This window comes from Panthera pardus, unplaced genomic scaffold, assembly GCF_024362965.1.
Source record: "Panthera pardus isolate Hobbes unplaced genomic scaffold, ASM2436296v1 HiC_scaffold_3, whole genome shotgun sequence".
Lineage (NCBI taxonomy): Eukaryota > Metazoa > Chordata > Mammalia > Carnivora > Felidae > Panthera > Panthera pardus.
The window spans coordinates 795,193-814,457 of NW_026526876.1; the positions used below are offsets into that span (position 1 = coordinate 795,193).

The 19,265-nt window shown below is 57.9% G+C and overlaps 1 protein-coding gene across 8 annotated transcripts in view; it reads left to right on the forward strand.

The window, feature by feature from the left end:
* The window catches only part of MPRIP (myosin phosphatase Rho interacting protein), a 154,338-nt gene that overhangs the window by 127,705 nt on the left and 7,368 nt on the right, over positions 1-19,265 (forward strand). For 4 of the 8 annotated variants that reach the window (XM_053892539.1, XM_019413241.2, XM_053892543.1 and 1 more), the window contains 8 exons: positions 1,084-4,953; positions 8,414-8,561; positions 9,275-9,392; positions 10,253-10,412; positions 11,474-11,593; positions 12,347-12,433; positions 13,256-13,418; positions 14,800-14,885. In XM_053892539.1, the coding sequence (XP_053748514.1) occupies positions 1,084-4,953; positions 8,414-8,561; positions 9,275-9,392; positions 10,253-10,412; positions 11,474-11,593; positions 12,347-12,433; positions 13,256-13,418; positions 14,800-14,885 (4,752 nt within the window). Of the gene's footprint in view, positions 1-1,083; positions 4,954-8,413; positions 8,562-9,274; positions 9,393-10,252; positions 10,413-11,473; positions 11,594-12,346; positions 12,434-13,255; positions 13,419-14,799; positions 14,886-15,424; positions 15,491-19,265 lie in introns of all 8 variants that reach the window. The other 4 variants (XM_053892542.1, XM_053892541.1, XM_019413247.2 and 1 more) reach the window with 4 other exon arrangements.

A 19,265-nucleotide genomic window follows, 5' to 3' on the forward strand; every position in this document is an offset into this window, starting at 1 on the left:
ACTTTTAGCCTCCCTTGGCGCTTTGAACAGGCTTCTAACCAAGTCATTGGGAACGAGCAGGGGAGGGGGCCTTTGGGGTTGAGGGTCAGGAGGAGTCAGCCCCCCCGGGGCGGGCACTGCGCTGCTGGTGCTGGGGAGGAGGAGCCTGCATGCTCGGATGTCGTGGAGTGTAACTGTAACATAACTGAGTGTCACATCTGTGGCTTCCCTGCCAGCAGACCAGACCTAGAGCGAGCCACAGGCAGGCCAAATTCTTAGGCTGGGCTCTTCTCACTCTTGTTCATGTTCTCGTTTTTTTCCCCCTGCATTAATTAGTTCTGTCTCTTCTGCATGCCTTTCAGTTGGGGGAGTCTTATTTCATTTGTGTTTTGTTTCTTGCATGCTTCACTTTCTTATTTTGAATTCCACAAAGGTTTGTTTGTTTCGTTGATGATCACGTTTTACTCCCTGGTTTCCGTTTCCCCCTCATTTTGTCTTCTTGCAGGTAGAGATTAGTTCTTCCTGTTACTGTAGAGGACGGGCTCCGCTTCCCAAAGGAACATGTTTCAGCTGTCACCTCACTGGCTCCCGAGCAGTGGCCTCCCTTCCTTCTCTCCCCGTCCTAGAAGGAAGTGCCACCCGCCACCTGCCACCCGCACCCCAGTCCTGGCTTTCTTAGGGTTTGTTGCCTAGAGCCGGGTACCCTTTGTGTTGCCAAACAAACAAACAAACAAACAGATCCCGCCGCTCTGCTCCTCCCCCTGTCCTTCCCAGCGATCTCTTGTCCTCCGGTCTGGTCTTCGTTTTGCCCATCAGTGTGCTCCATTATTCAGTTTTGTTTGGTTTAGTTCTCCCTAGAAGCCGCTTGGTTAGAGCCGTGTGATGTCCCTGTCCATGTTTTCTGTTTACCTAGAAGCAGCTACTTGCCAAAAAAATTAAGACGGTTTGTCGGATTCTTTTCTTAATTGAAAAAAAAAAATTATGCCGAGGATAAAAGGCAGACCCACCAAGGAGCTTTTCTGTGGTTGACCCTGGCCAGAGGTGTGACACTCAGAACGGGGAGGCCCGAGTGTTACTAACCAGTGTTTAATCGGTTTTTTTAAGACTGAAGTGGCCACCTCCCCATCCGGTGCCTGGCAGAGGCTCCATAGAGTCAACCAGGATCTCCAAAGCGAGCTGGAGGCCCAGTGCCAGCGCCAGGAGCTGGTCACGCAGCAGATCCAGTCCCTGAAGCGCAGCTACGGGGAGGCCAAGGACGCGATCCGGCACCACGAGGCCGAGATCCGGAGCCTCCAGGCGAGGCTCAGCAACGCCGCCGCCGAGCTCGCCATCAAGGAGCAGGCGCTGGCCAAGCTCAAGGGCGACCTCAAGCTGGAGAAGGACAAGGTCCGCGAGCAGCTGGAGGAGCGGCAGCACAGCGAGGCCGCGCTCAGCGCTCAGCTGCAGGCTAGCGAGCAGAAGCTCAAGGGCGCCGAGGCCCTGCTGCTGGAGAAGACGCAGGAGCTGCGCGACCTGGAGCTGCAGCAGGCGCTGCAGCGCGACCGGCAGAGGGAGGCGCAGCGGCTGCAGGGGCGCATCGCCGACCTCAGCCAGCAGCTGAGCGCCAGCGAGCAGGCCCAGAGGCTGATGGAGGAGAAGCTGCAGAGCAACTACGAGGCGCTGCTGGAGAGCTGCGAGAAGGAGAAGCAGGCGCTGCTGCAGAACCTGAAGGAGGTGGAGGACAAGGCCCGCGCCTACGAGGACCAGCTCCAGGACCACGAGCAGCAGGTGGAGGTCCTCCAGAAGGAGAAGCTGAGCGCCAAGTTCGAGGGCAGCGAGGTGGTACGCCAGCTGGAGGAGCGCCTGGAGATGAAGGAGGCCAGCATCCACAAGCTGGCCGAGCACGTCCAGAGCCTCAGGGACGAGCGGGACCTGATCAGGCAGCGCTTCCAGGAGCTGATGGACCGCGTCGCCCTGTCTGACGGGGACGTCGCCGAGCTCCAGGAGAAGCTGAGGGGAAGGGAGGCCGACTGCCAGAGCCTGGAGCACTCCTACAGGAGGGTGGCCAGCCAGCTCCAGAGCATGCACACTCTGCTGAAAGAAAAGGAGGAGGAGCTGAAACACATCAAGGAGATGCACGAGAAGGTTCTGGAAAAGAAAGATCAGGACCTCAGTGAGGCTTTGGTTAAAATGGTCGCCTTGGGGAGCAGCTTGGAGGAGACAGAAATGAAGCTCCAGGCAAAGGAAGAGATCTTAAGGAAGTTTGTGAAGGAGTCGTCAGAAGACGCGGAGGAGCCGCGGAGCTGCCCGGAAGAGGCAGAGGACGGCATTGTGCTGTCGGGCCCGCAACCCCAAGCTGCCGTCGCGCCTCCAGCCTTCCCACACCCGAGGCTCGAGGATGAGGATCCGGGGGCTGTCCCAGGGGAGGAGCGTGGTGACAGCAGCCCCAGGAGAGAAGAGAGTCCGGGGACCCTGAAGTCAGAGGTGCCCGACAGGGAGGGGCCTCCTCAGAGCACAACAAAACCCGACCAGGGAGTACCTGGCGTTAAAAGGCAAAGAATCCGGTTCTCCACGATCCAGTGTCAAAAATACACGCACCCAGATGGGTCCGAGAAGACCTGGACCAGCAGCACGTCCTCCGACACCAGCCAGGACCGGTCCCCCTCGGAGGAGAGCATGTCGTCAGAGGCCACCCCCAGCTCCCTGCCCGCGGCCAGCGACTCCGACACCTATCTCTCCATAATACACTCCCTGGAGACCAAGCTCTACATCACGGAGGAGAAGCTCAAAGACGTGACGGTGAAGCTGGAGAGCCAGCAGGGCCAGAGCCAGGAGGCCCTGCTCGCCTTGCACCAGCAGTGGGCCGGCACCGAGGCGCGGCTCCGCGAGCAGCTCCGAGCCAGCCTGCTCCAGGTCGGAGCGCTGGCCTCCCAGCTGGAGCAGGAAAGACAGGCGAGGGCGAAGGTGGTCGAAAATCACGTCGGGGAGCTGGGCGACTTCCAGGTAAAGAACAGCCAGGCTCTGGCTTGCTTAGAAAACTGCCGAGAGCAGCTGCGATCCCTGCCGGTGGCCAGCCAGGAGGAAACACAGGACGCGGGAGCGGGCCCCCTGGTCGGCGTGGAGCACGCGCCGGGCAGCAGCGTCCAGGCCGGGAGCCGCTGGCCAGCGCCTGCAGACAGCGGGGCGCAGGCCCAGCCAGAGGAAGGGGCTTTCTTGGAGGTGGGGAAAGCGACTTCACAGCCACTGCACCGTCCTGAACTGAGTGAGCAGGAGCAGCTGAAACTCCTTTCTGACCAGATAGCCCTGGAAGCCTCACTGATCAACCAGATAGCAGACTCTTTACAAAACACAACATCGGATATCTCGCGTGTTCTGCACGAGATTTCTCAGTCAGGAAAGTCGCCACTGGAACCTGAAAGTGCTGCTGTCTGTCCTGGGGCCCCAGCGGACACCTGGGCTAAGAAGGTGCTGGTGGATGGCGAGTTCTGGAGCCAGGTGGAGTCCCTGAGTAAGCACCTGGGAACGCTGGGAGGAGAGGCGGCCGGTGCAGCAGGAGGCGGGCAGCAGAGCGTCCCGCAAGCCCTGCTCCCCGCCCTGGCAGACGCCACGTGGGTCAGGGCAGAGCTCAGCTTCGCCCTGCAGTCGGTGAGGGAGTCGTTCCACCGCCGGTTGCAGAGCATCCAGGAGACCCTCCAGGGGACCCAGATGGCGCTGCAGCAGCACAAGCGCGCGCTCGGGGACATCCTGGGGGCCTACCGAACCCCCGACTTTGAGAGAGTGATGCAGCAGGTCTCCGAAGCCCTCCAGCTTCCCGCAGGCGTTGAAGATGGCATGCAGGCATCCTGGGACTTGAGCCCGTTGGGAGAAGTGCTGAGTCCTCAAGAAGGAGCCGGCTTCCAGGAGCCCTTCTACTTGTCCACCCAGAGCTCTGGGGCCCTTGTTGCCATTCAGGAGGAGCTCGCCCTGCAGCTTAAAGATAAGGCCAGCCTCTTAGGGGAGATATCTGCCGCTTTAACGTCGCTTCCCCCGGTGGAATCAGTAAGAGATTGCCAGAAGCTTCTCCAGGCATCCCACAATCTGTCCTGTAACACTTACTTGGGAGGCCTCGGTCAGTATTCTTCGTTATTAGTTCAGGACGCAATCATTCAGGCTCAGGTGTGTTATGCAGCCTGCAGAATCCGGCTGGAGTATGAAAAGGAGCTCCGGTGCTACAAGGCGTCCTGGCAGAGCAGGGGCACCTCCTGTCAGGAGCACGAGCAAGCGGTCGGGGCCCTGAGGGAGGAGTACGAGGGACTTCTCCGGAAGCAAAAGAGCGAGTACCTGGAAGTGATTGCCATCATCGAAAGGGAGAACGCAGAGCTCAAGGCCAAGGTCGCCCAGCTGGACCATCAGCAGAGATGTCTGGAAGAAGCAGAAAGCAAACACAGCGAGAACATGTGTGCCCTGCAAGGGAGGTACGAGGAGGAGATCCGGTGTGTGGTGGAGCAGTTGAACAGGGCGGGGGACACGCTGCAGGCCGAACACAGCAGGGTCCTGAGTCAGCTGGACGCCTCGGTCAGGGACCGGCGGGACATGGAGAGGCACCACGTGGAGCAGATGCAGAGCCTGGAGGACAAGTTCCAGCTCAAGATCAAAGAGCTGCAGACCATCCACGAGGAGGAGCTGAGGACCCTGCAGGAGCACTACGCCCAGAGCCTCCGCTGCCTGCAGGAGGCCCTGCACCGCTACCAGGGGCGGCCCCCCGAAGCCCTGCCGGCCCCCGCCCCCCCGGGGGGCCCTCGGCAGCCCCCCTCCTCCAGCTGGCCCGCAGACCGGCCCCGGGACGCTCCGCAGCCAGCCGGGGGAGAGGCTGACTCCATGACGGGGCTGAGGGAGCGCATCCAGGAGCTCGAGGCCCAGATGGACATCATGCGGGAGGAGCTGGAGCACAAGGACCTGGAGGGCAACGCGGCCACGCTGCGGGAGAAGTACCAGAAAGACTTTGAGAACCTTAAGGTTCTGGAGCATCGCTTAATTTGCAAGGCAGTTGAGGGGCGGGCATCATGCCGCTTGTCTTGGGGGGGCAGCGTCTGCCTCACAGGGCTCTCGGGGTACAGCCGAGACACGGTTCTTGGCTCTGGGTGACTGAACACGCAGAGTCAAGCTGTCCCTCCCCTGAACCCTCGCTGGTGTGCTGTGGTCTCAGAACAGGGCCTGGGCAAGGGTCTAGCCTCCTGCTCAACGTCCACCCCGCCCCCCCCCCATCCCCCAAGGAGGACTCGCGGAAGGACAACAGGAGCACCGCGGGACAGGGAGTGTGGTGTCCCCATCACCTCTCTGCTCTGTCCCTCTGTGTGCCCCAGCAGGGAAGCCTCTATTGTCCCTGTCCCAGCCTCACCCTCTCTTCTGCCCCTGAGGAACCCACTCCAGGCCGGTACAGATGCAAACCTGAGAAGCACCCAGGAGAAGTGGCCAGAGGCTCCCTCAGACGGTGCCTCCTTCTAACTGTCCTAAGAGAGCAGAGCTGGGGCTCCCAAAAGATGGTGTCAAGGGTCCCTCTCCCGTTCCAGCTCCCTGTGGGGACGTGGCACTTAATGGGCACTCTGTGAAAGATGGGCTTCTCTACTGGCACGCCTCTCGGCCACTGGTGTCCTTTTCCGGGGGCCGAGAGGGATGACCTCTGCCCAGCAACTGTCCCCCACAGCCCACCGCATTTCACACTCTGCCTCATTAGGCAGAGTACCCAGGCCCTGTCGTGTCAAGGTGACCTTCCCAGGCTCCCTGGGGCCAGTCCGGGTCCTCCCCCGCCCCCGTCGTAGCTAGAGGTGCCTGCCTGTGCCTGCCCAGAGCTTCCCCTCAGCTTCTCAGCACCCTCCTCCTGAGCTTCGCCCCATCCCTCGGGGCCGCGCACAGTAAATGCCCAGGCTCCTCGCAAGACGTCCGTCCCCAGGCAGGTCCCTAGCGTGATGGCGCCCCGCTCAGCCGGCGCCCAGAGCTGGCTCCCGCCCCACACGCGGGGCTGACGCTGCTGCTGTCCGGTGGGCCGCTCGTCCCTGTGGCCCCGGAAGCGGAACAGAAACGTGCTGTGAGTCAGCGGTGTGGTCTTGGCGTCTGTGTGATGGCGCAGCCCGCTGACCACGGACGAGCACGTGTGGTCGTCGGCAAGCCCTCCGACGGCCGAGAGGCCGTTTTCACTGTTCTTTTAACAAAAGTGTACAGGTGACGCCCCCTGTGGCGCTCAGTGTGTGTGAGCACCGCCTGCAGATGGGGGCCAGGCTCACCTTCCAAAGCAACGTGCACAGACACTGTTCCCTAGTGCCCTTCCGGGAGAGGACTCCGCTCCTTCCCGTGACGCCCAGCAGGTCTGTGTGGCCGGGCGCCTGGGCGCGTTCACACCTTGTGTCACAGTGAACTGCTTCCCCTCCGTGTTCCGGCACAGCCCCTGCGCAGTGAGGCACTTTCAGCCCTGTGTCAGTCAGCTGGGCACCGATGAGGCCCAAACAGGTGACGTGATCCCACTAGTTAGCGAGAAGTCACGTTGGGGGCCTCTGGTAGCGTGACTCTGGGGACCTGGACGCTGCTCGTGCTGTGTATCCTCTGTCGTGTGCCTGTGAGCATCCAGCCCATCCTCCGTGTTCTCACCCCCTCGAGACACAGAAACGACAACCAGACAGGATTCCCAAGGGGGTCTGGCTGATGGCTGTTACTTTGTGCAGAGTTTTGCCTGGGTCAGGGAGACCAGGGTCTTGGCCCGACAGCCCCTCTTCCGACAGCTGTAGGCTGACACCTCCCCTCACAACTCTGCACGGTAGTCATTGACGGACTTTTATTGATCCCAGGGATTACTGGCTTCAAAATTAAAATTTGTTTACAGGGGAATCATTTTTAAACATGTATGCTGTCCAAGGAAGCAGCTGGTCTTTAAAGACCATTCCGTGTTTCTATAGGAAGACTTTTCACCCTTAACTTTAAGTATTCTAAAGCACTCAAGTCACACTAAACCCTAAAAGACCTACTAGCCGTGTGTTCACTGTGAACCAGAGCATGCCAGAGGAAAGATGAGGGGCTTGGAGAGGGCCGGGGGCCGGGAGCCACAGCCCTACACTTCCTCCAGCTGGCCTGTGGTGTGAGCGGAGGCCCCCAGCTTCCAGATGGGAGCCACCTGGGAGAAGTAATGCCCAGGTCGTGGTGGACAAGAGTTAAGACCATTTACACAGTGCAGCCAGTCTGTGGAGATGAAGTCGAGACCGTGACCACGAATTCAAAAATACTGACTAGAGAATCTCAGGCCACTCAGTTACTGCGGTGGCTCAGACAGGGACACTCAAGTGTGGTGATTTGATTCCTTTGTGTCCTTTCTTGAATCCATGTGCAAGAAGATTGACCAAAGAACATATAGGTTGGGAGGGAGGAGCCCCACCATACTTTGCATTTGGGATCTAACATGGCCATATTCTTCAGGTTTGTTTTTTTAATCACCGAAAGGCCTGATCCCTACTGAATGAGATCTTGCGAGGGATTGAGACAGAGAGTGTACCTCCATGCCCAAAACAGCTGCACATCCCACCCTCTCACAGCCGTGTGGCACGTTCACCTGCCCCTCTGATAAGAGCAGTCTGATTAGCCATGCCCGGGGTTCTCTGTGTGGATGTGTGGGATGGTTTGATCCCGTCTTAGGGCGTACCTGTGTGCTTCCCCCAAACCCGTGTCCAGGTAATAAACCAGCCTGTATTGTAACAAGACATGAACCGGACAAGCTTGGAAAGCAGTTCTGTTATGTCCCTCGTTTCAGTTAGTTAATCAGTGCCCCTCTCTGTCCTCCTTGAAAGAGGAAGAAGGAAGATGCAGGGTGGAAGAGAAGAGATCGTGTGGCCTAACCTGAGTCCCCCAGTGGACACCAGTTGAGGGTGGCCAGCTGGTTAGTGGCAGGGCCAGACCCCCTGGGCTGTGTGCACCACCCCCGCCCCCTGTCCTCACCAGAGTCCCCATCATTCACAGGATGGTCCTGGCTCCCTCCGGCTGGCAAAGACTCGTCCCTGTTTGTGACTGCTTATGAAATGGCCTGTTTGGTGCCGTATAACTCGAACCAGACACAGCCGGTCTCTTCTCCCTCCCTGTGGTCAGTCCTGCCCAGCAGCAATTCTGTAAAGGTCCAGAATCAGCTATTTTCAGTACCACTGCAGCCTCTTCCCGCCACAGTACCGACTTTCCACAAAGCAGGATTCAGAACAATCACGGAAATAAGAGAACGTAGAGCTATAAACTCTCTTCTAAATGCTGATAGCATGAAACACCCAGCAGCATCGGTGGGAGCCTGCACACAGGCGTCAGATGCTCCATTGGCTCCGTGCGCGGTGTCAGGGAGCCTGCCGCCTGGACCAGGGAGCCTAGAGGGGCCGGGCTGCTGGTGCACTGATAAACGGAACACCCAGCTGAAAGGTAAAGAAATCCATGGAGTCCCTTTTGCATCTTACAGGCTACGTGCGAGCGAGGGTTTGCTGCGATGGAAGAAACGCACCAGAAGAAGATCGAGGACCTGCAGAGGCAGCACCAACGGGAGCTGGAGAAGCTGCGAGAGGAGAAGGACCGCCTGCTGGCTGAGGAGACGGCGGCCACCATCTCAGGTGGGAGCTGGGCCTGGGAGCCAGTTTAACCCCAGGGGCATGGCAGGTGACCGGCTTCCTGAGCTGACTGCACGGGCTTTTGCTTGAGACTTAAGCTTCATTATCCAAGAGAATCTTTCTCTGACAGTTCTCTGGTTATGGGGGCCCTCCGAGGGCTTGCAGGCCCAGAGCCGGCACCCCCAGCTACACCTGAGGGGCTGTCCACAGCCCTCTGACCACATGAGACCCCCTCAGCCCCCAGTGCCCGGTAACATCAGCACAGAGGAGCTGCGGCTTCTACCTGGCGAGGAGACCGTATCACAGGGCCGACACGCTCTGCCCTGAGCAAGCATTGGTGCCGTCGGTTTTGTGTTACCTTCCTTTCGTGTAGCCCTGCTTTACAGTGGTTTGTCATTTTAGGGTTAAAGAAACAAATACACCAACCTGAACACGTGCTTATTTTGTAAACTCATGCTTGATTTCAGTGTCGACACTTATTTCATCAGTTTGGCTCTCTTCTAACACACGGGGAAAAAAATGCACCTGCGTCCCTCTTGTGGTAGGAGTTCCCTGGAAATTGCTTGGCTCGTGCCTGCCTCGGAGAATCGGTTTGGGAGAAGCCTGCCTGACCGCTCGTGAGACCATGAGCGACTTAACAGTGGGCAGCCATCAGGCTGTCCTGTCCGCCTTGCCCCCCGAGCCTCTCGTGCTGATTGATGGCCGTGTCTTTGCAGCCATCGAAGCCATGAAGAACGCCCACCGGGAGGAGATGGAACGCGAGCTGGAGAAGAGCCAGCGGTCCCAGATCAGCAGTATCAACTCGGACATCGAGGCCCTACGACGGCAGTACCTGTGAGTCTGCTTCCTGCCCACCGGAGGCGGCCCTTGTGGGCCGGGCTGGAGGGAAGCCCTTCGGATGGGGAGGGACACCTTTCGTGTGGCTTTGTAAGAGCCACAGGGACACGGGTCCCAAGGGTGGGCATTGGCGGAGGCCCGAGGGCTCTGAGAACACCTCAGCCACCCTTCCTGAGGGGCTGAGCACCTTCCCAGTTCCACTAGTGGAAGAAGCAGCCTTTTCCAAGAGGTCCAGGCTGCTGACAGCAGCATCACAAGGCTTTGATTTTCTGAGCATGGTTAAAGCCTGGTCCTGGTTATCAGACGCAAAGTACCTCAAAAGTTAGCGTTGAAAACAAATCACCAGAGTGAATTCTCTGCTGACGTGAGAGTTTTGTCTGTGGGACTGTTAAGCTACTTGGGAGAGGAGCAAGTCAGGCTACAGGACAGATTCTGTAAGCCTGCGGTGCTTTCTTCGTTGTTTATTCATTTTGAGAGAAAGAGCATGCGCGAGCAGGGGAGGGGCGGAGAGAGAGGACAGAGGGAGTCCTAAGCAGGCTCCGCACTGTCAGTGCAGGGTCCGGCACGGGCCTGGATCCCATGAAAACCTCGAGATCGTGACCTGAGCCAAAATCGAGAGTCAGACACTTAACCAGCTGAGCCCCCCCCAGGCGCCTCGTAGTACTGTTTAAGTGTCCCTGTTTTAGCTGGATACGAATTTGCTGAGGCCACAGAATGAACGCACGGGCCCCCCTCTCTGCTCAGCCTTTGCCTTGTGTCTCGTCGTTCCTCAAGTTTCGCAAAAGGGACTCACAGAGCCTGTTAGAGGCCCGGCCCCGGGCGTGAGGGCGCAGAGGTGAGCGGTGGCCTCTCCCCAGGGAGGAGCTGCAGTCCGTGCAGCGGGAGCTGGAGGTGCTCTCGGAGCAGTACTCGCAGAAGTGTCTGGAGAACGCCCACCTGGCCCAGGCGCTGGAGGCCGAGCGCCAGGCCCTGCGGCAGTGCCAGCGTGAGAACCAGGAGCTCAACGCCCACAACCAGGTGAGCCGGCGGCCAGGCGAGCCCGAGCTGGAGTTGGGAGCCGGGCCTCACGTGCGGTGGCCCCGAGCTCCGGAGCCACGGAGCGGCCCCCCATCCACAGGCTTCTCCCTGACGTCCGACGTCTCCTGGCATATTGACGGAAACTCCCTGCGGGTGGCGGAGCTGGGACCGTCTGCCACCCGAACCAGCCGTTTCACTCGGAGTCACTCTGGCTCCAGCCGGTCTGGGCTCTCTGAGATGCCTCAGTCTCTCCTGAGCGTCTCTGGACTTCTGCTTCGTCACTGCTGAGCAGGGCCCGAGAGGGAGTGTCATTGCATCTGGTCCAGGTCTCCTGTCCCCGAGGCTGGGACTGTATTTAATCGTCTCCCAGTCGAGTCCATACACTGTTCACACTTTTTTTGTCAGATTATTCTTTTAAATTTTGCCTGTTCTTCAGAAAATCGGGCTACATTTAAAATCCTGGCTGATGGAAAGGCTCAAGGTAAATATAGCTTGATAAAAGCTACTCTGTGGTACCAAATTGGACCACTATCTGCGTGACCCACTGCTTGTCTTCCGCAGGCACTGAGTTGGCCACTCCAGACTCAAGGTCTCCGTGGGCCTACGGTCAGCCCGTAGGAGGGCGCTATGGTAGGACTGGTTCCGCCTAGTCACTGCAGTGGCCTAACATGTCCACTTGTTAGTTGGAAAAAATGGTTCAGAAAGTGAGCAGGGAGGACGGCAAGAAGGGCCTAACCCTGTGGAAACTCAGTTCAGCAAACCGTGAAGTGCACGGATGCTAGTTATGGTGACAGAAAGGTATCGAGGATTACGGCATCCTGCATACGCAATTCAGCAGATGCTTACAGAGCCCACGTGAACAGCTTCTGCAAGGATATAAATCACAGGCGGTGACAGACTCACACGTTAAATCTAAAACGCCACGGTGTGTGTGCGCACAAGCACGGCCCGTGGCCTCCTGTGCTCACACAGGAAACCGACCTCTCCTGGTTGTGTCGTGTGAGTGCTGCCCCCAGGTGGCTCGGTTAAGCATCCTTTTGTGCCGTGTTGCTGTCTCGCAGGAGCTGAACAACCGCCTGGCTGCAGAGATCTCACGGTTACGGACGCTGCTGACCGGGGATGCCGGCGGAGAGGCCGCTGGCTCACCTCTCACACAGGGCAAGGATGCCTATGAGTTAGAGGTACCACTCAGCCCCTCCCCGAGCCGTGCACCACACGAGCCCCAAGTGGGGACCGAGAGGTGGCCCTTAGCTTATGGTATCATTGCAGGGATGAGAGTCGGAGACAGCAGGAGGGGAAGTACGTGGAAGGATCCAGATCACCCCAAGGGCGACAAAAGACACTAGCTGCCCGGCAGCGTGGGGTCCGTGGCAGGAGCGGGGGACCTCTTGTGAGGCCACGGGGACCTTTGACCCCATGGCCACACCACAGATACCGACCACCTGAAGTGAAACATTTAATAGCTGTGTGAACACCACAGCTGCTTGCAGTTTTAAGTCAGGATGATTGATTTGTATGTCTTTTTATAAAAGCACTTAGAGTCTTTCTCCCCATTCAGTTAAAATTTGGTCATGAAAATATGCTCAGTGACGTGAAGGGAGGCTGAGTGAGTTCAGGAAAAGCTTCAGCAGGATGCTTTCATGGGCCCAGTCCCGGGAGCTCACCATGGCCCCTCGGCCGAGAAACAGGATTCTTGGGTCCAGGAGGAATCGCAGTGATTCCTTTCTGTTTCTGTATGTGATGTGCAGGCTGTTAGCAATGGTTAAGTGTGTTTGGTGGCATTTCTGGCCGCATGTTAGCAGGGAGGAGGACGAGGACAGTGTCTGCTTCCCAGGGCATGGAGAGGTTCCCTGCTTGGCCCTCATCTTTGCTTTCAAGACTCTAGAAGTCCCTTTGCTGCTGAATGTCAGTCCCTAATCTCTCTCTCATTCTAGGTCTTATTGCGGGTCAAGGAGTCAGAAATACAGTACCTGAAACAGGAGATCAGCTCTCTCAAGGACGAGCTACAGACGGCATTGCGGGTAATGGCACCTGCCGTGGGAGACAGATCTGGAGATGGGCTCAGGGTGGAGGTCCCGTGCACTCCAGTCACAGGCTCTTCTAGAGTGGATTTCATTTTTATGAGGGACGTGGTTTCAAAAAATTGAGTTCTTTCTTTTTTTTTTTTTTTTAAGTTTATTTATTTTGAGAGAGAGAGGGACAGAGAGCATGAGCAGGGGAGGGGCAGAGAGAGAGAGGGAGTGAGAGAATCTCAAGCCGGCTCCGCACTGTCAGTGCAAGAGAACCGTGAGATCGTGACCTCAGCCGAGATCAAGAGTCAGACGCTTAACCGACTGAGCCACCCAGGCGCCCCTCAAAATTGAGTTCTCTTAAAACAGCATTTAAGCAGGTCCTCGTTCTCCGTGCCTCTTGTGTGCTTTGGCGGGGACTGTGAGACCAAACAGAAATGTTGTCCTGGAAAGTGAGAGTTTGGCGAAGCCCACTTATCTCCACCAGGACATTCTTGGAATCAGAGAGGAGATGATGGAATCCCTGGGGGCCATTCAGTCACTTAGGAAATCCAAGACAGAGGAGGGGTTTTCCGGGAGGTCTTCAGTGGGTCAAGTCTATGCCCGTGCTTGCCAGAGCTCCCCGGGAGTCTCGTCCCACGTTGAGACGGACTCTCAGCTATGCCTGTTTGACTTTGTGTTGAGTTCCTGCCTCTGGAAAACGGGCGTCGACCTGCCTCTCCTGACTGCCCACAGCATCCCTCAGTCGTTCTGCAGAAGCGTTCCAGCCCCGGGGAGACGGACCACCTGGCCTGGCCCTAACCACCACTTGCTTCTGTCCTTTTTATCCCCAAGGACAAGAAGTATGCTAGTGACAAGTACAAGGACATCTACACAGAGCTCAGCATCGTGAGAGCAAAGGCCGACTGTGACATCAGCAGGTTGAAAGAGCAGCTGAAAGCAGCAACGGAAGCACTGGGTGAAAAGTCCCCTGAAAACACCCCTGTGTCCGGATATGGTGAGTCCTCCAGGCTCTGGGCCCAGACGAGCTGTGGTCAGAGAGTTTCACCAGCACCCGAGTGAAGGCAGAAGAGTCTTCTCTGTATTTAGACCTGAGTTTCATCGGAGAAGGCACTGGGGCTGGAGGGTGCCCTGGCTTCCACAGGCTCCCCAGGGTTGGGAAACCATCTTCCTCTCAGCACACCGGTGGGGACGGTGTACTGATGGCCTCGAAGGGGACGTTGCTCCGTTAGCGTGTGTTTTCACAGTAATAACAGGTTGCATTTTTTGCATTTTTCTCTTTTCCTCAAGAACTCAATAGCTTGGTGACGGCAGCTGTCACCTGTTGCTTGACCCTGGGGCTTAACCATAAAATCTGTAAGAGGCCATGGGGGCAGGGGAGGGGGAGGGGAGGGGCAGGGGAGGACAGTCCCCCCTGAAGACATGTTGTAGAGTAATATCCAGCAAATTCAGCTGTTGTCTCTCAACCAGCCAAGCACTAGCGGTCGCGGGGGTGCTGGCCGCCAGGTAGAAGAAAGGTCACTTGTGTTGCTGCCAGAGGCGGGCAGGCAGCACGAGAGCACCATCTATAATCGAACTGTAGACTAACCCTGGAGGCTGACAAAGTGACGACAGTGGCCGCTTCCAAGGAGGAGCCTGGGGTGGTAGGGGCCATGGAGAGAGGAAGACGTGGAATCTGGGGGAGAATGCATGTATCCCGGGACCTGCCAGTTTAACTTCTGAAGAACCAAGAGCACAGAGATGTGCAAACAAGGATGTTTAGCAGTTGCAGCAAATAAGAGGATCATGGCTTCTTAAAAGAGGCCAGGTAGAGATTGTGTCTCGACGTGGAAAGAGATCCCTAAGTGTGCTAAGTGTAAGCCCCACCCCCAGCAGGACACGGGGTGCGGTGCGACCCAGCGAACGTTCGTTTAAGCAGCCATGTTTAAGAAGCCTGCAGGACTGTGCACCAGACTGCGAATGGGGTTGTCTCCGTGGGGGTGGGTTACAATGGGTCGTGACAGTCCCGGGTTGTCAGGGGGAGGGTGTGGTTAAATAAGCAGCGGGACAGTTGGTCCGCTCGGCAGTTAGGGCCGCGGCGCGGTCCCAGAGTGAAGCGCGCCAGCCGCCCTGCCGAGTGCCGCTCGAGCCAGTGTCCCGCACCGGTGAGGATGGCCTGGCCGCGTGCACACAGGCGTCCTCCGGTGCTTCCCGCGCTTTGAGTTGTTCCGAGAAGGATCTAGTGTGTTTTACGGTTACTGGCTTTGTGCTCTCTCAAAGCTATGTAAGGAAATGTCGTGAGTGTGGCAATAAAAACAAGCTTTGGAGATTTTTTAACATTCAGTCTGGTTCCCTGGGGTTTTATAAAACCAAAGTAACGGTTCTGTTTGTTCTTTCAGATATAATGAAATCTAAAAGCAACCCTGACTTCTTAAAGAAAGACAGATCCTGTGTCAGCCGGCAACTCAGAAACATCAGGTCCAAGGTGAGTCTGGCATCCTGCCCCCAGCTGTGTGGGGCTCTTGGACTTTAGGGAGAGGAGCTGGAGTCAGAGCCCACCACGGGCCGCAGCAGAGGGTCCCCAGGTCCCAGAACTCATCTGGCTCCACATGCCTACCCACTGGGCCAGTTCTGGTGGCTTCGAGCCCCAGAAGCTCCTTCGTGCCGAAGTGGAACCAAGTTTCGACAGTGACGATTGAGGGGCCAGGCCTCTGAGAAGCAGGGCTCGGAGTGAATTCGACCTTAGACGTCCAAGGCCGGATTTCACCCCGGTGCCCTCCTGGGCCAGCCCCGCTGTCTGCACTGTTCCGCACACGTCCCTAGTTTAATACGACGCCACCTGCCTTCGAGAGAGGAAGCTGCCTAAGCCTCTTGCCCCAGCCACGTGGTAGCACCTCCCGGCGTATGGCCCCCACCCCGCCGAGCGCCTCTCCACGGGAAGGACGGGCGGAGGGTGGGAGTAACGAGCATGTTGCATTTAGGATTTATTGTGTGTGTCTTATTTTTTGCTCTTTCCTCTGACAGTCCGTAATTGAGCAGGTCTCATGGGATAACTGAAACGAGCCCGCTTCCAGGTCCCCTGTCATGTAGGTAAACCACCTCTCACCACCCACCCATCTGCCGCCCTCGAGGGGGCGGCAGGCTGCATGCACGGCTCACACCTCCATAGCAAGCTCCTTGTTTTATCGCTCCAGCAAGCACATACGCAGCCCGGGTCAGGTTCCCCTCACCTGTTATTAACGGGTTAACGGGCACTGGAACCTCCTACTAGGCTTGACCCTTTGCCGAGGGGAGCATCTCCCTGGCTTGGCAGGTGGTCCACAGAGGCGACGTCTCGGGTGGGCGTGGGCTCGCGAGTGGCCCCCAGCGGTGGTCAGAGTACAGGTCGAATGATCGGCGTATTCCACGTTCTCTGGGGTAAACCCTCCAGAAGGGACCCGGCAGGGACCCGGCCGCCACTGGCAAACAGGGTCTCGCATCTCGGAGAACCCCCGCACCGAGTTAATGGGCCAAGGCAGGGCCGGACCCCGGTATTCAGGGAGCCAGTACGTCGCGGGGATGGCCAGGAAAACGGCTCAGCAGAGCGAGAGGACCAGGAGGGGTCGGGGCTGAATGTTTACCAGCACTTTGGGGCTGTTTTTAACACAAGGAAAAGCTTCTTTCTGGGTGCTGTGGAAGGCGGTGGGGGCACCCAGGTGCTGGCTGACAAATACCAGCCTCTCTGAAAACAAACAGGACAGTGGGCCCGTGCCTGGACACCCCCAGCCTGCCACCAGGCCGGCGTCCCGGTCACACAGCCACTCGCTCCTGGTGTGCCTCTGGCCGAGCCGACCCGATCTCATTAGTTCTCTGACCACAGTCCTGGCGGTGACGCCGACGGGCCCAGGGCCACACACCGGCTCCTCGTGCTCGTGTGTCCGCGGCTCGCTCTCAGGATCCACGGGCCGGCATCCTCCGGCTGAGGGGCTTCAGCCCGATGGCGCGAGGGAAGCGGGTTTGTTTTAAAAGGAAGACTTTTAATTTTTTTTTTTTTTTTTCTCAACGTTTTTTATTTATTTTTGGGACAGAGAGAGACAGAGCATGAACAGGGGAGGGACAGAGAGAGAGGGAGACACAGAATCGGAAACAGGCTCCAGGCTCCGAGCCATCAGCCCAGAGCCTGATGCGGGGCTCGAACTCACAGACCGCGAGATCGTGACCTGGCTGAAGTCGGACGCTTAACCGACTGCGCCACCCAGGCGCCCCTTAAAAGGAAGACTTTTAAGAAAACACAAGTTTTAAACCTAGTCAGTTTGGTTTTATTTATTCTTCTATAGTCCCAAGTTACTTAGAACCAGATATGGCGGAGGCTTGACTGAAAACTTTGTTTGGGCTTTTTCTGTAAACGTGAAAAACACTCTGTTTAGCAAAAGGAGAACTTCTTTTGTTTACGGTTTTCTTATTGAAGGTTCTACTTCCTATTTGAGGTTGAACCGTAGCCACTGTAAGTTCACTGTTAATGATTTAGGCCTGTTGCCCATCCCGGCAAATGACGGGCGATGAAAAGCTTCTGCTGCGCCCTCCCGGGACCTGGCTGGGTCAGGCCACCCCGTCGGAACACATTGTGTTTCCCGGGGGTGTGTCTGAGTTTGTCCCTTCTGGAAGAAAGGCCAGAAAGTCAGTGACAAGACCAATAAGGGACTTTGCGGTGATGTGCCGGGAAGACCTTTTTTGCTGGCCAGGAGGCAGCTAAAGGCAAGGTGGAGAGTGAGGGCACTGTCGGGCACACCCACGAAGGTCGGGGCCTCCAGCGCAGCCTCAGACCCTCGGAGGTGCCAGCACCCAAATGAGAGGGGTAAGGAGGCCAGGAATGGGGTTTTCCCAGATGTGTTCGAGTCCACGTGACTTGGCCAAGTTTCCAGCGTCTCTGTGACACACTGTCCCCCTGGCCTGAGTAGAAGGGGACCTCGCAGATGTCCTTAAGGACACCTCTTGTGATGCCAGGCAGGCCTAGGCCTGTTTGCAGTATCCACCGGTGCTCACTCTCGGACGTGTGCCGTCCTTTTCCCTGGATGTATTTGGAGATCCCTCCCCGCCCCGCTCCCACCCCACCACCACAGGAAGACCCGGGAATGAGGCTGCCCAGAATCCACACCTGTCGGTGGTGCTCTTTGATGTGGGATCTGATGTGTCCTCGTAATGTCCTTTGTTGATGTTCTCTTTCCGCATCCTGCCTCACTCAAAAGGATAGACAGTCTCAGCTCCCACACAGTCAAAGCAAGCCCGTTGCTTCAGAGCCTCGTGGCTTTTCTGAGATCGAGACCGGAGCGGACCTTTCCCACGGGGTCCTCATAGAGGCCCCCATCCGGTGGTCTGAGTTTGGGGTCACGGAGGCAGTTGTTGGAGAGACCAGCCCTGTGGGAGGAACGAGCCCCAGAGGAGCTGGCTGTGTATACCCCGGGAGCCCTCGTCTGGGTGCACAGGGTCAGCACGGGGGTCACTTACTTTCTACCCTGATAGCTCAGCTCTGGCGCACAGCAGTATGTGACCCTGAGCCCGTGGCCTCGGGCTGCCCCTCGCCGCCCTGCTCCCCAACTGCCTGTCCCGAGCACAGCAGGGACTCCTGACACCGGAGAGCCCACCGGAGGCAGAACGTTTGCTCTCCCTCCGTCCGAGGACCCTCCCCACCAAGTCCCCCGCCAGAACAAAGCGGTGCGGCAAGTGACGGGCCGGCTGGCACTTAGGTGTGGAGCCTCCCGCACCGCGGCCACGTCCAGCACCTGACGCCGCTCTGCCCGTGGGTGCCCCTTGACCTGAAGCACTGGGGGAAAGACCCGAGAGCGGATGAGGCCGTTATGTGCATTAAGGAAATTTACACTTCAGGGCGGGACATGGATTTGCCCCGCTGAGTCCTCCAGGTGACCCGGCGGCAGGCTTCAACAGGGCCCCTAGTGCCTGCTTCTCAGTCTGGACCAATGGGCTTCAGAAGGGTTACTCACGGAACCCTTTATTTAAAAGAAAAACGAAAACCAGTGACTTCATTCATTTACACACCTAGAGCTCACAGCTCCACAGTACAGAGAGCAGGCAGAGCTGTTCTAGGCGATGGGGTGGGGGGACGCCAGGGCCCTCCTCTCCTGCCTCAAACTCTGTGGGAAGCTGTGTCCCACAGGCCTCGCTCACAGACACGCGCTCCGAGGCAGCAGCCCGCGCCGCGCCGGGAGCTCCCAGGAGTGTGCCAGAGCAGGAAACGGCAGGCCGGGCTCTCGGGCCCCCCCGCCCCGCTCCACTTCACGGTGCTCTGATTTCTGGCTAAAAACCACAGTGGTCACCTGGAGCCTGTACCCGGGGCCACCCTTGAGGTTCATACGTCCCAGAGGAGCCTGTACCTCTGTGAGTTCTGGCACATGCCGGCCAGTGGGCAAGTCTGAGGCTGGTGTTGAGACGGGCCACGAAGATCACGTGGCCACTGAGGAACCAGCCCCATCCGAGCTGGTGCCGAAGTAACCTCAGCCACGCTCTGAGGATGTTCCTTTTCTTGTCAAGTTAGATCTTTGGGAAAAGCCCCTAAGGGCCAGGGGGAACTGTTTTGTCCCCCAGTTAGTGAAGTGTCATTCATCTTGGAGCACACAGATTTCAAAATTACCGAGGTCACACTTGAAGGGAGTATTGGCTTCGCATTCTGAAGACTTGAGTAAATATGTTGACGTGTTCCCAGGTCCCCAGTGACAGTAAAGCCACCAGGGCCGCTGGCCAGGGAGCAGCTCGGGCCAGGAGCAGGTTGGAGGGAAGCGGGCGCTGCCAGGGTGCAGCCCAGGGGGCGGGGGCCCCCGCCGTCCTCACGAGGCTCAGCGTCACGGTCACGGAGGGACCAGATGTGGACAGA